General features: G+C 50.3%; 4 protein-coding genes across 4 annotated transcripts; 1 reads left to right on the top strand and 3 right to left on the bottom strand.

Annotated features, from left to right (window-relative positions):
- Nucleotides 1-378: 378 nt before the first annotated feature.
- On the top strand, nt 379-3,628 carry FIESC28_09230 (uncharacterized protein; the record flags this gene model as incomplete). Its single annotated transcript, XM_031163367.1, has 6 exons — nt 379-553; nt 608-859; nt 907-1,333; nt 1,976-2,081; nt 2,129-3,408; nt 3,457-3,628. The coding sequence occupies 6 exons, from the start codon at nt 379-381 to the stop codon at nt 3,626-3,628; spliced, it is 2,412 nt and encodes an 803-aa protein (XP_031012534.1).
- A 19-nt stretch (nt 3,629-3,647) lies between these two features.
- On the bottom strand, nt 3,648-4,865 carry FIESC28_09229 (uncharacterized protein; the record flags this gene model as incomplete). Its single annotated transcript, XM_031163366.1, has 2 exons — nt 3,648-4,351; nt 4,400-4,865. 2 exons carry the CDS (start codon nt 4,863-4,865, stop codon nt 3,648-3,650), a joined length of 1,170 nt encoding a protein of 389 aa, XP_031012533.1.
- Nucleotides 4,866-5,527: 662 nt separating this feature from the next.
- FIESC28_09228 (uncharacterized protein) lies at nt 5,528-7,922 on the bottom strand (the record flags this gene model as incomplete). The annotated part of the gene is made up of 3 exons (XM_031163365.1): nt 5,528-5,571; nt 5,616-6,438; nt 6,489-7,922. 3 exons carry the CDS (start codon nt 7,920-7,922, stop codon nt 5,528-5,530), a joined length of 2,301 nt encoding a protein of 766 aa, XP_031012532.1.
- Nucleotides 7,923-8,581: 659 nt separating this feature from the next.
- On the bottom strand, nt 8,582-14,880 carry FIESC28_09227 (uncharacterized protein; the record flags this gene model as incomplete). Its single annotated transcript, XM_031163364.1, has 2 exons — nt 8,582-14,526; nt 14,589-14,880. 2 exons carry the CDS (start codon nt 14,878-14,880, stop codon nt 8,582-8,584), a joined length of 6,237 nt encoding a protein of 2,078 aa, XP_031012531.1.
- Nucleotides 14,881-15,530: the final 650 nt, after the last annotated feature.

Raw genomic sequence — 15,530 nt, 5'->3', positions numbered from 1 at the left:
TACGCGTACTCGGGCGAACTAAACTTGTTAGGGCATGGATTGAGCTAGCTGACGTTGAGGCTCAGCTGCTGGCGATGATAGCTTCATGCTTAATTGGAGGTTTAGAGATTTGGGATGTCTTGTACGAAGTGAATACGCGGGTGTAGATGGTATGCGGTCTTGGTAAGGGGTTGCTGATGGTTAATTTGGGGGTTGGTTGTTTATAAATCTGTGGTAATTCCTTCTTTTAGGTAGTTCATCATGATTTGACTTGTTCAGCGGTTCCTGTTCTAAGCACTACAACTTCTTGGTTGTATTCATTCTTTACAATATTGGATCCTCGTTGCTTGTTCTGAACTTTGGGACCAAGACCGAAATATCCGAGACGACATCGCAGCCATGAACTGCAATCCTGACTACGAAAATGCAACATGGGCATTCTATCGATTCGTACCTTCGAAAGAAGCCAATATTGTCTTTGTTGTTCTGTTTGCAATAACGACACTCCTACACGTCTTACAACTTTGGCGAACTAAAACATGGTATCTTATACCATTGGTTATAGGAGGAGTTTGTATGTTGTACCCCCGATCGGCACGAAAGATAGATATACACTAACAATTGCAAGGCGAGGTCATCGGATATATCGGACGAGTCCTGAACACGAATGAAGAGCCAGGATGTTGGTCAATGGGCCCGTATATCATGCAAAGCGTCTTGATCCTTATTGCACCGGCACTTTTCGCAGCCTCGATCTACATGATCCTCGGACGAATCATCCTCTTGACAGATGGAGAACATCATTCGTTGATTCCGAGGAAATGGCTTACTAAACTCTTCGTCTTTGGCGATGTTGCATCGTTTATGCTCCAATCATCTGGTGAGTCTTTCAAGACGATGTTGTGTTATGGCGGCTAACGGTTGTAGGTGGTGGTCTCATGGCCGTTGCAGACTTGAACAAGATGGGCGAGAAGATCATTATCGGCGGTCTTTTTGTTCAGCTTTTCTTCTTTGGCTGCTTCATCATCGTCAGCTTGGTCTTTCACATCCGCATGCGTCGTGCTCCAACACCGAATTCTTTACGAGGAGAAGTTCGATGGCAGACATATCTCACAACGCTATACGTCACAGGCGTTCTGATCTGGGTGCGCAGTTTGTTCAGGGTGATTGAGTTCATCGAGGGCAATGATGGACACTTGATGCGTAGTGAAGTCTGGGTTTTTGTCTTTGATGGGATGTTGATGTTGCTTGTGCTGGTTTGGATGAACTGGTTCCATCCTGGAGAGATTGGACTGTTGATTAGAGGAGAGGGAAGTGTCAGGAACGGACTGGAGTTGATGAAGGTCAGGACAAGGTTTGACACGGCGGAGAGTTTAGAGTCTGGACGAAATGTTTGAGAGGGTTTCGGCAATCTATTGGCCGAGAGGAGAAGAGGCTCAAGTCTAGATTCCAGGTCCAGGCCTTGTTCTTCAGTGATGCTAAGCCCTGTCATTGGAACTCTAAATTCTTTAGCGCCCTTCGGCAAGTAAATTCACCGATCCCTGACTTGACTTGAGACATAAAAGATGTTTCAAAAACGGGAATATGAAGCATTGCCAAGTGACAGTAACATGGTTAACAACACTTGCTAGCTGTATGGGGAAAAGTCATCATAAGAGGGGCACTGGATAAGCTGTGCCGCCGTCATATCATCCTCATATCTTTTCAGCTGAACGAGATCGGTTAGAAAGAAAAAGCAACAAAAAGAGGAATGTGGCTTAGTATTGGTTAACGACTGGGGTTTATATTATTTGAACCAGAGAACCTCTTTCTTCTTTCATCATCTTCAATTTCTTCTTTGTATATAATATTTCGTGGTATAGTCAAGCTTCAATATGACTTTGTTAGCTGATATTCTAGCTCAAGTGACCTTACTAAGAGTCTTTGTTTTCAGCTTCTTATTCTTGGTCATTTCTTTCATCTTCGACTTACTGAGTCAACCTCGTTATCCTGATAGCATTCCTGTTCTCGGTCACGATTCCAAGAAATGGTTTTCGACAATTCGGAATAGCTTTGCCTACTTTACGCAGCATCAGGCATGGACTGGAGAAGGTTATGAAAAGGTAGCCCCATACCTCTCCTTCTTCTTACAGTTGCTAATGTTGGATAGTATGGCAAAAATGGGCTACCCTTCATTGCTCCAGCACCACTCTCACGTCCTCCAGACGTCGTTATGCCCAGGTCCCAAGTCGCGTGGATGATGAGCCAGCCTGACCACATCCTCTCTGCAGCCCATGCCCACGATAAGATCATGCACAGCGAGTATAACTTCCTCGGCAAGGATCTTACAGAGGACGACTTTGGCCCGCGAGTTGTGCACAAGTATCTTGCTCGTCATCTACCAGCTCTGGTCCCAGCTATCGCAGATGAAACCAACGCTACAGTCCAAGATGCGCTCGAGACACTAATTAAAGCAGCTGCTGAGAAGAACCCAAAAAATGTCGATGCTGAGGGTTTCACAAAAGTGAATTTGTGGGAGATGTGGCTCGCTATAGTTCCTCGTATTACGAACCGTCTTCTTGTTGGTGAGACGATATGTCGAGATCCCGACTTTATCGATTCCATGGTTCGCTTCACAGATGATGTTGTTCGGAATAGCTTCTTGCTCCACGCTTTTCCTCAAGTCCTGCATCCTATCGTCGGTCGTCTTATTACTATCCCAAACTATCTTCACTGGCGCACCGCTGCGCGCCGTGTCTTGCCGATTATTGAACAGCGTATAAAGGATATGCAACGTAAAGAAGCTGGAGATCCTGAGATGAAGAATTGGTCACCTCCAGAGGACTATTTTACATGGCACATTCGTCTTGCCATGGCCGAGGGTAACGCGTTCGAGCTTGATCCCATTGTCGTCTCCAAGCGTATTTTGCCCATCAACTTCGCGGCTATTCATACAACTGTTTTGACAGGCCATTCTTGGATGCTGGATCTCTGGTCCCTTTCTCCCGATGGACGCGCTCTCGATACACTACGCGACGAACTCAAGGCTCATCAGCCGACTGAGGGGCACTGGACCAAGCAAAGTCTCGCCTCTCTTGTACGACTCGACTCATCATTTCGCGAATCTCAACGTTTAAGTAACTTTGCCGCGAATCTCGTTGAACGACAGGTCATTGCGTCCGAGGGCCTTCATAACCCCGATTACGGATGGACGTTACCGCAGGGCGCTTTTGTAACTTTGAACTTGCAAGGGACACATCACGATGACGAGATTTTTGAAGGGGCTATAAAGTATAATCCATGGCGATACTCGAATTCTAGAGAGGAATGGGAAAGGAAGACAGCTGAAGAGAAGAAGGAGAATGAGAAGGAAGGCTTGAGGGTCAAAGGTTTGGGAATGGTGACGATCAGCGATAGTCATCTAGCGTTTGGTCTGGGTCGACATGCTTGGTAAGTCTATTGCTGTGTATAATTACGAAGATCTGCTAACATTTATAGTCCTGGACGATTCTTTGTCGCCCATGAGCTCAAGCTAATCGCAGCCAGACTTCTCCTCGACTACGATATCAAGACAATTGACGAACGACCAAAAGCACAATGGCTGGGCGCAACAATCATTCCACCGCTAGACGCATGCATTCAAATCCGACCAAGAGCTTCGCGACGATAAATTCACTATAATTTATTCTTTAGCTATATCCACCATGAGCCTCTCCATCTTTCAACGCCACCCCATTCTTCTTATCCTCCATCAACTTCGTCAGCGCCTTGACCAAGCTATCAACCGCTGTCTCGGAAGTTTGATGATGAAACACAAGTCTCGCCATAGGAAACACCGCAATATTCTCCTTTGCACAATACTCGACGAATGCAGCAGGTGGGATACCAGCGGCTTCAAGGTCGAGAATAATCATGTTCGTCTGCACAGGAAGCGCAAACTTATACCCAACAGCTTCAAGGCGCTTCGCAGCTTCCTTGGTCAACGCATGGACAGACGAGAACCTGGGGACGCTGTACTCGAGAGCTGAAAGTGCTGCAGCTGCCATCATGCCTGGCTGTCGGGTTCCTCCTCCAAGCATCTTTCGGAACCATTTGGCTCGCTCGATGAAGGGCTTCTTGCCGAGGATTACACTACCCATTGGGGCGCCGATGCCCTTGGCGAGACAGATGGAGATACTATCGAAGCATGCTGCGTACGCCTTCAGATCAACGCCTTCGCCGATAACGCCATCAAAGACACGAGCTCCGTCGAGGTGCATGGCGATGGGCTTTTGGCCCTCTGGGACTGGGAATGAGCGGACGTAGTTTGAGATGGCTTGGGCATCTGCAAGTGGTAGAATTGTTCCGGAGAGGGTATTCTCGAGGGATACGACTCTGGTAGGCGGGAAGTGAACTATGATGGTCAACTTTCTGTCAGATATATGACCCTGGGATAACTTACTATTCCCATCAGCAATAATATTCTTCTTAACATCCTCCAACGTCAAATGAACTCCATTCTCCGGCTTAATCGTAGTAACACCCGCCTGAGAAATAACCGGCAAAGCCCCAGACTCCCAACAATGCACATGCGCCCTGTGATCCAAAAGCACACTATGCGGCGGCTGCGTAAGATGCGTCCTCAAACAGATCTGATTTCCCTGCGTTCCAGAAATTGCCCACAGCGCAGCCTCCATGCCCGTCATCTCAATCAGACGGGACTCCAGAGCTTTGACTGAAGGGTCGCCTTCTGGGTCATAGATGTCGTCGTTGACAGAGGCTTCGAGGATGGCTGTCATCATGGACTCTATGGGGACGGTGACTACATCGGAGCGAAAGTCACGGGAAGCTTTCTCGCGGTTTGCGAGGAGCTTGGATTGGACTTTGGGTGTGAAGGGGGATTCGGGGGTTTCAATAAGGCTGGGCATTGTGATGGTGTTGAAGTGATGGATGATCGGGACTATCTTGACGGTGTGTCTTGCTCTTTATATATACACTTTGTACTTATATATCTTTAGGAACCCCGCACGTATGAGGGGAACCATTGCAACTCTCTGTTATCTCTTGTGTATGTTCATCTGATCATGACGAGTTTCCCGCGGGGATCTACTACGGCCCAAGCCAAGTTGGAGGCTTGCATATGGTGTTGTGGATCTACCTACTATAGGTAGGTAGCCAGATTTGGCTTGCGAATAGTAATACACATCGTTGGATATCAACAGCTTTGCTGGCCCTCGCCAATGGGAGGTTGTTTACTGTATTACAAGAACATTCATTGTCCAGTCAATTTACATACTTCAAATCCATCTCTCCTATACGATACTGATGAAGTTATCCCTAAAGACAAAAGTCCTCGGGGTTTGATCTGCCTTGATAGGCATGATAGATAGGCAATCTGATAGCTCAAGACGAAGAATCCCCACATCAAACTCCGCGGCCAACTCTACTATACAGTTTCCCGCGGTCACCCAGTCTCAATACCGAACGCCGTTAAACTCCACACTAATCTGGACATAGACATGTTAATTGAAAGAATGAAATGTGTCATAAGAATAGTACTTTTGTTATATTATCAACAAGCCCGACATCTCTAATACAGATATCCAGCCTCAATCACGCTCAAAATCTCCAACACTATAGGTCAAAGCCCAATCCATCCGTGTTACCCAAAAACATACCTCCCTGCTGTCCTTCTCTCAATAGAGCAGCAACATCAACTCTTCCACCTGTGATATATCGTTCACTCACACCCAGATTAACTCTCCTGCTCAACTCTTCTCTTAGCTGAGCCTTGAGAGCACCCATCTCCGCCTTGGTAAGTTGTTGGGCTTTCTGCTCCTTTCTTCTTCGGCCTCCGCCACGACCACCCTTAGGGCCGCCGCCGTTGATCTCATCAATATCATCAGAATCATATTCCACACCGAGCTCATCGGCAGCGTTGCGCAGCCATGTATCATCGCTGTGGCCCTTTTCCTTGGCAAGTATCGTATCGGCAATCTTCTTGGACAAGTCCACGCGAGGCTTAAGACGCGATGCCGCCTTGCGGTCGATAAGAAGTGTCTGGATGAAGTGTTCTCTCTTGGTACCCGCACTGCGCTCGGTATGAACCTTGTTTGCGAGACGGCGCGTAGGAAGAACCTCCTCAGGCGCGCAGAGAATAACACTGATACCGCTATTTTCGCCACGAGCGGTTCGACCAGATCGATGGATGTAAGTGTCCGCGGATCGAGGAACGTGGTAGTGCAGAACTTGGTCAACCTCCTTGATATCGAGACCACGAGCAGCAACATCGGTAGCAACAAGAATAGAGTTGCGGTTGGCAGTGAAGCGCTCCAGAGAGCGGAGACGTGCCTTTTGTGCCATTTGAGAGTGCAGGGGGAGGGCTTGGAGGTTAAGGTTTGTAAGAAGGGGTGTGATACGGCGAACAGCTGAGATGGAGTTGGTGAAGACAAGAGTGCGACGACCAGGGTTGAGGATGAGAACGGTGTAAAGGTAAAGATCCTGTAATTTGTTAGCATCGTGAACGCGTGACGTTTGTACTGTAGACTCACCTTCTCCATAGCACCACATTCAATAAGTCCTTCTCTTAGACCCGAGGCCATCTGACTGATGGGGTTGACATCGATAAACTTGGGCTCTCCGCGGAACTTGAGACACTTCATCAAATACGCCATCTTTTCGTCGTCGCTTCCTGTAGACTTGCCTTTGCCGGCCAACTTGGTCTGAAGGTCCTTATCAAAAGTAGCTGAAAAGACAAGTGTCTGTCGGGCGTTGCGCTCATCTTCGTCTTCGTCGTCCTCCTCATCCTCACTTTCGGCATCATCGCCAGGGCTCTTTCCATCAAGGGCACCAATAATATCCTCAGCCTCCTTGAACTGTCCAACCTTGAAAAGTCGATCCGCCTCATCAACAACAAGGAACTTGATCTTGGCGAATTCGGCCTGCAGAGCTCTGTCGCCGCTGAGAACCTCCCATAGACGACCAGGTGTACCAATAACAATATCGGCCTTCTCCAGTTGTCGCTGTTGCTTCAGAATACTGAGACCACCAGTCACAACACAAACATATGGTGCGCTAGGAAGGCCGTCGCAGAGAGCCTTAAGATGGTCTCCCAACTGCTTAGCCAATTCTCGCGTAGGAGAGAGCACCACAGACATGGGGCCAGTCCTCTCAACACCCTGCTCCTGCATCTCCAGCCACCTCTCCACCATAGGAATACCGAACGCGAGCGTCTTTCCGGAACCTGTCTGCGCCTTGCCAATGACATCGTGACCAGCCACAATCTCGGGAATCGTCTTCTCCTGAATCTTTGTCGGCTTTGCGAACTTGAGCTTGGCGATGGCGGAAATGATCTGAGGCGACAGGTTTAGAGAAACCCAGGGCGCCATGTCGACTTCTTCGTCGTCTTCGTCGTTCCCATCGGCCAGCGCGCCGAACGTGTTCCCGCGTGCAGAGGACTTTTGTACGCCTTGCGCGGCCTTGACCAATTGCTCGTCTTGTTTGTTGCCGGCACCGTTCTTCCCATCCAGTTTGTTTTTGTTTTGCTTTTTGGTTTTCTTTTCTTGCTCTGCATTCTTGCCCTTATTCTTCCCTTGAGGCTTCTCGCTTTCCACGCCGTCTTGACCACTGCCAGCTTCGCCGGAATCGATATCCCCGACCTCCACAGGGTCGTCGCCAAACCCTTCAAAAGATTGGTCCCCATCGACAAATTCTTGTTGCGGGTCGATTACGTTGCTCTTGTTCTTGTCGCCGGACACCAGGAATTGGACCTTGCTACCATCCTTGACAACGTCGACGCCCTCAATTACTTCGAGTCCGCCAAAGTCTTCTCCGACTGAAGCCCAAGCGAGAGCTCCAGCGTCGACGGCTTTGCGCGGTGGCTTTGCGCTCTTCTTGGAGTTTGAAGGCTTGGTGGTGTTCTTGGATCGTTTCGAGGCAGGACCGACGGTAGTAGGAAGCTTGCGCTTCTTTGACGGGGGAACCATTGGAGTAAATAGAAGTCGCCTATTATTGAGGCGATTGCGATTGTCTATCTGATCGTCGTTTGTCGTCGGGAAGTCGCTCTAACGTCGTGTTTTTCTTCGTCGAGTCGATCTTGAATCCTGTAAGAAGGTCCCCAATTTTTTTATTGATACTTTTTCTTATCGCTTATCGGCAAAAGTTGATGCCGATCCACCGACACCCCCACCATTGGTGAACCGTCTCTCTTCTCTGAGGCGTTCCATCATGGGATACTTATACTTGGCTCACCTCGAAATTAATATCAGTAAGCAGAGTGTCACAAGCATTCTTAAGCTGGTATTTATTTGATGAATTAGCCGTCATCATCTCTATTTCGGGTCACCTCATTTGACCAACATCACCATCCGATGCTACAAGACATGCATCAATCTTTTCACGAGACGGAACAAGTCAAATCATGAATTGAAACCAAGGAAATATTTCTCTTTTTTTCCGTAAAGGAACCCAATATGTAGTAGACATGTAAAATGCTGTGAAACTCTCCGTAACCTGTCATCCATTCTCTCATCCCACGTGTTCACCTTCCATGCCGAAATGACAAATAATTACAATGCGTTTTGTTATGTTGTTGTACAACTCCAATAACCAACTCCATACGGGATATGCCAATCCCAATGGTCTATTAATGCGCTCCGCGAGCACGCTTGGCTCCTCCACCAACCTCAGAATCACCTCGTGGGCGCTTGTTACCAGGTTGGAAATCGTTGGCACCTGGATTCATTCCACCACGAGCACCGCCACGTCCTCCTCGTCCTCCACGACCAGCATGGCCCTGTCCGCCCTCTTGAGTGCCACTGGCTGCGCGCTGACCGGGAGGTACATAAGCTCCACCTCTTCCTCGTCCACCACCACGAGGCATTGGAATACCAGTTCGTACTGACTGCTGACCCTGCTGTTGACCCTGTTGCTGCTGCTTTGGTTGGCCTTGTTGGCCTTGCTGAGCTTGAGGCTGGCCCTCCTTAGCAGCAGGAGGCGCACCATTCTCGTTCTTGACAGCGGGAGCACCACCTTCGTTCTTAGGAGCGAATGGGTTCGGTGCAGAGGTTGAGGCAGCGTTTGTAGACGCTGCGAAGGGGTTGTTGGCCTTAGGGGGAGGGATTCCACTTGTAGCTGGAGCCGCTGCCTGTGCCTGGGCTGGTTTGGCTTCCGTTGCAGGTGGTGCTCCTGCAGGCGTTGTTGTTGGTGCTGGTTGAGTACTCTTTGCAGGTGTTGCGGGCGCCGGAGATGGAGGCACGCCAGCTACTGAGCCCTGCCTGGCAGGTGCCGCCTTGGCTGCTGCCGGCACAGGAGGAGGTGCCTGCGCTGTCTTCGCTACATCCCAAACTTCAACAACAGGCTTTTGAGGTGTCTCAGATGCCGCCTTCTCGACTACCCCAATCTTGGCATTGGCTGCTCTAAGCTTGTTCTCCGCCATGTTAATCCTCAAGGTAGACTTCTTCGACTCCATAAGCTGAGCCTGCTCTCGAGCTGATGAAATCTTGGATTCGTACTCGTTCTTGAGAGTCGACTCTAGCTCTGTCTTCAACTTGTTGCTCTCAACCTCCAGCTTCTTCTTAATGTTTGCTGCGACAATGTTCTTAACAGTTGGGTTTGTCGAAAGGAACTGTCGGATGCCGGCATCATCAAGCTGTGACAGGTCGGCCGGTCCAGCAGACGCCGGTGTTGCAGGCACAGCAGGAGCTTCAGCCTTAGCGGGTGTTGCAGGAGGCTGTTGTTCTGTTGCCTCGGCCTTGGGAGCATCTGCGTTAGGTTTGGCGTTGGGGTTTTCGGCTAGCCAGATCTGCTTCTCTTGCTTGAACTGAAGCTCCAGATCTGCGTTCCTCTTCTTGAACTCGTCCTCCATACGTTGCCTGCTCTCCTTGAGCTTGGCGTTCAAGGTATCCCGCATCCTGTCGGAGCGCTCCTTGATGGTGGTTTGAATTCGGGCCTCGACTTCATTGGCCTTCTGCTCGTATTCAGCAGCCTTGGCTTCGGCGGCTGACACCCTCTCTTCGAGAGCCTTCTTCTCCTCATCCGAGACGCCATTAGATGCTTCAGTAGACTCGGCAGGGGCTTGCTCGTTAGTTTGGGTGGCAGTCTCAGGAGCACTCTGCGTGTGTTGGGCAGCGGCATTGGTGGCCTCTTGCAGCTTCTTTGACACCTCATCCCGCTCCGAGATAACCGACTGCAGCTCATTACGAAGAGTCTCGAGCTGCTGCTCAGCGCCCTGCTTCTGACCATTAATAGCGTCGAGCTCCTTACGGGCTTCGGCGAGCTGCTGCTCGAGCTGAGTGACAATCTCGGAAGATACCGAAGCTTCGTTGGACTGAGCAGCCGCAGGCGTAGATTGAGTGGCCTGTGCTTGTTGTCGTAGTTGCTCAACCTCCTTCTGGAAGTTCTGGATTTGTTGCTCCAACTCAGACTTCTGGTTCTTGGACTCCTCCGCCTCCTTCTTGATATTCTCGAGTTCGGCATTGGCCTGGTCCAAGCTCTCCTGCACTTGAGTAGCTCGCTGAATAGCCTCGTTCTTCTCGCCAGTAAGCTTCCTGGACCGTTCCTTGGCTTGTTCAACAATCTTGGCACGTGTAGCGGTCCAGGTGCCCCGTTCGGTCTCGAAGTTAGCCTCGACCTCGGCAAGCTTAGCCTTCAAGGGCTCTTCGCCCTGCTTCAAGGCATCTCGCTCAGCCTCCAACTCGGTAATCTTCTCCTTGAGTTGATCTATCTCGGCAGGGTCGACTCGTCCGTACTGGCTCATGATACCCTCAGTGCGCTTTCGCCACCTATCACGATCCTCCTGCATTCCCTTCATCTCTTCCTCCACGAATTGCTTCTGGGTCTTGAGTGTGTCAATCTCGGCCTCCAGTGGCTGGATACGAGCCTCCATCTCCTCAATCCTTTGATTCTTTTCAGTGAGTTGGTCCTTGAGATGCTGGTTCTCGTTTCGCAGTGTCATACTGCTCTCACGGTAGATGTTCAACTCATTCAGTTTCTCCATCAGGTCTTTGTGTGTCATGGATGTCTTGCCACTTTGAGCAGTCTGTGTACGCTCCTGGTCAAGCTTGAGGCGTGCTTCATCCAGCTGAGACTGTGTGTATTCAAGCTGTTGCTGAAGTCTCTTGGATTCCTGAGTCTTGAGATCATACTGAACCTCGAGAATTTCCTTTTCGCGTCGAAGATAACTGTTGAGTTCACGCAGGCCTTCGGTAGCGTCGCCGAAAGGCACGGGAGACATCCTTTCATCATCATCCTGCTCCTCGCCACCAGCACGCTTCTGCTGGAGCGCAGCGACTTGTGCAGTTAAGCCCTCCAGCTGCTGGTGAAGGATCTTGTTCTGTGAGTTCACGTCCTCGCGTCGGCGCTTGACCTCGGCCATCTCTTGTTCGAGTTGTTGGCGGCGATCCTCCCAAGAGCTCTCACTCTGAGCAAGAGTAACCTTGGCGGAGTCAGCCTCGGATCTCAAAGCTGCGGCCTCGCTCTTGAGGGCGTTGTGTTCGGTTCGCAGTTGTTGGACGAGCTTGGCAGCCTCAGCATGCTTCACGAGTTCCTTCTCGTAATCCTGCTGGGCCTTGGAAGCAATTTCAGCCTGGGAACGGAGATCCTGCTGATGGTATCGGGTAGCCTCCAAGTGTCGAGCGCTTTCCTCCTGGAGTCGGTTCACCTCTTCTTGCAACATCGCCTTCTCATCCTCATATCGTCGTGCAACTTCACCCTGGGAATCACGAAGGCTAGAGAGCTCAGTGTTTGAGCGAGACAGCTCAGCCGACATGTCCTCCACTCGCTGGCCAAGCTCCTTGATCTTGGCATCCTTCTCTTCGATAAGGGTTTCCATCTCTTGACGATACTGCTCTTGCGATCCCCGCAAGTCCTCGAGAGATTCTTCGTTAGCCTGGCTGAGCTCCTTGAATTGCTCAGCCTGGGCCTTGGCATTCTCCAGATGGGTATTGGCCATATCCAGGTCACGCTTAAGGTCGGATATCTCAACATTGAGCTCCTGGATTTCGTTCTCGAGTTGCTGTTGTTGCTCGCCGTTCTCGATGGTGCCAGGTCGAGGAGTAGGTCGAGGCTGAAGGCGCCCAGCTCGGTCCTCGGCATTTCGCAACTCAACGGTCAACTCATCAACACGAGCCTGGAGATGATCCCTGCTGGTCTTAACAGCGACGTGCTCCTCACGAATTTGACTCAAACTTGTCATGAGCTCATCAATTCGCTTCTGTGACTCCTTGGCCTCATACTCCTTCCTAAGCTGCAGCTTCTTCGTCTCCTCCGCCTCGTAGTTCAGCTTTCTCTGGGCGTCGCTAAGATCCTGTTCAAGACTTTCAATCTTGGCCTGGGCTTTACGTCGTGCCTCGGATTCAGCCATGTTGCGCTCATTCTCGAGCGACTGTTGAGTGGCAAGTAGGTTGTTGAGGCGGTTCTTCTCCTCAATCAAATTTTCGTTATCCTTGCTCAACCTGTCTTGAATGTCCTTCCACAGTTTCTTCTCAGCCTTGAGATTGGCAGTCTCGTTACGAACGCTGTCGAGGAGACCCTTAGCTTCAATCAGCTCCTCGGCAACTTGTTGTGTTCGGATATCCTGCTTAGCGGCTGTTTCGGACAAAATCTGGCTACGCTTCTGAAGCTCCTGGTTCTCATTCTGGAGGGCGACAAAGTTGGTGTGCAACATCTCGCGTCTCTCGGATTCAAGGCGAGTCTCGGCTTGAAGCTTGACCTTGTCAGTCTGAAGGGCGTTTCGTTCAGCAGACAATGTGTCGATTTGGTCGCGCAGATCCTTACGGACTCCGTCCTGAGCGTCGCGGTAGTTGTCGTATTCGGACTGAAGCTTGCGAATAGCCTCGTTGAGAGCCTCGGTTTGCTCGGTTGCCTCGATACTAGCCAAAGGCAAGCGCTCACCACCAGCAATAGAGTTTCGCATCATTGAAGCTTCATCGCCGCCTCGTTGTTGCAAAAGTCGTCGGAACATGTCTCGCTCGGTCTTGTAGCTGTCCATGGTCTTCTTGATTGACCTTGTCTCATCGGTCATGTGAGCCAGCTCTTGCTGGAGTTTCTCAACCATATCGTGGTCTTGCTTAGCCTGGTGCTTCTCTGCAAGTGCCTCTTCGCTTTCAAGTTGATCGGCAAGCTCACGAGTAATACGCAGAAGCTCCTCATTCTTAGATTGTAAGGATTGGATGTCCTTGAACACAACTAACTTCTGGGTAATGAACTGGTGAGTGTCGGACATGTCTGATAGAGAATCTTCAGAAATCTCTCCCTTCTGCAGTTGCTGAAGGCGGTAAGTCTCGTCCTCGGTAAGCTGATCCATACCCTTCTCCATGGCGTGGATCTGGAACAAGAGCATGTTGATCTGGGTACCCAGGTCACGTAGTTGAACGCGGAGAATTTTGGTCTCGGACTGTGCTGTTGCAAGTGCACCTTCAGCCTTTCTCGCAGCCTTCTTGGCATTGTCACGCTCCTTATAGCTGTCCTGAGAAAGCTCCGACATGCGAGTAATCTCTTCTCGAAGTTGATCAGCCTCGGCTTGAAGCTCTTGCATCTCAGGCGCCTTGGCCTCCAAAGCAGACATCATATTATCCAACTCCTCGGAGAGCTGCTGGTTACGACGTCGCTCAGTAGCCAGCTGGCCCTTGACTTGGTACAGTTGGTCAAGAGCCTGTGTGGCGGTAATGGCACCCTTGGCTCGGATAGAACCAGGTGTCGCGAAGGGAGAGGAGGGTCGCATAAGAGAGCCATTGGCACGAGGAGTCTGTGGTGCAGACTCGGCAGGAGGTGCAGGCGCTTGTTGCTCAACTCGCACTTGGAGCTCGTCGATTTCGGCCTGGAGCTGGTTGATTCGCTCCTCCATCTGTGAAGAACTCTCGCGCTCTTGCTCGAGCTCGACTCGAACACGTCGAAGTTCGTTCTCGTAGTTGTCTCGAAGTCGCTCCTTCTCAGCCTCGAGGTCACGCACTCGTTCTTGGTGTTTCTTGCTCAGCTGATCAGACATTTCGACAAGTCGCTTCTGAGCCTCAAGCTCGTGTTTGTAACTCTCGATCGTCTGGGCGTGAGTACCCTCCTGCTTCTGAAGCTTCACTAGAGCTTCGTCGGCCTTGGACTGCATAGCATCGAGTCGCTCGCGGAGCTGCTGTTCAGTTCGCTTGAGGGCATCGACCTGTGATTGGATGTCTTCATTTTGTCTTTGCAGCTCAGCAATGCGAGCGCCCTTCTCCTTTCGGTACTTGAGGCCCTCCTCACTCTTGGTCTTGAGTTCGTTCTCTAGCCATTCGCTGTTCTTTCGGGCAAGATCGAGCTGTTGCTGGAGTGATTCCTCTCGGTACTTGGCGCTGCTGAGCTGGCCTCGCGCATTCTGCTCTGACTGTTGCAGAGCGGTAATCTCGCGAGAGAGTTCAACGTTTCGCTGATGCTGCTTGGTAAGTTCTTCGGTAATAGTCTGGTCGCGTTTGTTGTTCGATTCGATGATGCTCAAATTGGTTCGGTTCGATGACTGAAGAGTTTCAATCTTATCGTTGAGAGCCTTAATCTCGGCATCGTAATCAGACTTCTTGGATTTAAAGACTTGAAGTTCGTTTTCAACTGATTGTCGCTTGGTTTCTGTGTTGAAAAAAGCAATGTCAATAATCATGTACTCCACTCCATGCCTCACCGACACATACCTTCATCCTTCAGTTGCTGCCTGGCCTCTTCGACATCCTTCAGGGCCTTATCCGCAGTAGCCTTGAAAGTTTGCGATCGCGTTTCAGAGCTGCGCGCCGCGCTCTCGAGCTCAATGTCGGCTTGAAGCTTTTCGGCGTAAAGAGTGTCAAACTCGTGCGCTTTGGCTGCGACGGCCTGAAGCAAGATATTTACGAGGTCAACGGTCGGTTCGGTCGTCAATGACGCGACGACAGGCTGATCGAGGCCAAGGTGGCCTGCGACGTAGCCAATGTCCACGTCTGCGGCCGCCATGGTCGTGGTCGGATCAGATCGATGTCGCGACACTCGTCATTCCCGTATCTGCGCGCTCGAAATAAAGAATCGTCGATTAAAACAGGTTTCGCGTAAAAGACTGTACAGTGCTAATTGCCGACGAAAGGGTGTGGGACGTTGATGAAAGACCCCCCGACAAAGGAAATGGAGTCTTTGATTGTTGTTGAAGAGACCAGGAAATTTGGAGCTTCAACGAAAGCTAAAGATCCGACACGCCTTCCTTTGTTTGCTACCAGGGAAGCAACGCGCACGGGCCTTTAGGCAGGAGGTACCTAACCAATGTACCTACCGCGCACACGTTATTCCGGGCGCCTGTAAGTTACCCTGTAGGCATTCATGATCTGCAGGAGTGTAACACCCGGCGATTTGATCTTCTTGCAATATTTCGAAAATTACAGATAAAAATCTGGAGATCTCAAATCTGCTCTTTTCATCGTACATTTGAAGCTAAGTTGGGCTATACTTAGGTAGGAAGCGTGGGTTGATAGCAATGAATCACCTCTTCTATCAGCACAACCATCAGTCATTGCGAGTTTCAACTCCGGGGATGCGCATTTCGACTCGCATTGTAGCTCCTGCATCTATATAATACAGATTTACTTCTCTCTCAAGCACATACGACCATACCT

Source organism: Fusarium coffeatum, assembly GCF_003316985.1.
Source record: "Fusarium coffeatum strain FIESC_28 chromosome Unknown BRIP53273_contig_233, whole genome shotgun sequence".
In the NCBI taxonomy this organism is placed as follows: Eukaryota; Fungi; Ascomycota; class Sordariomycetes; order Hypocreales; family Nectriaceae; genus Fusarium; species Fusarium coffeatum.
The sequence above is the reverse complement of the archived record's forward strand: the minus strand, read 5'-3'. Positions and strand labels throughout refer to the sequence as shown.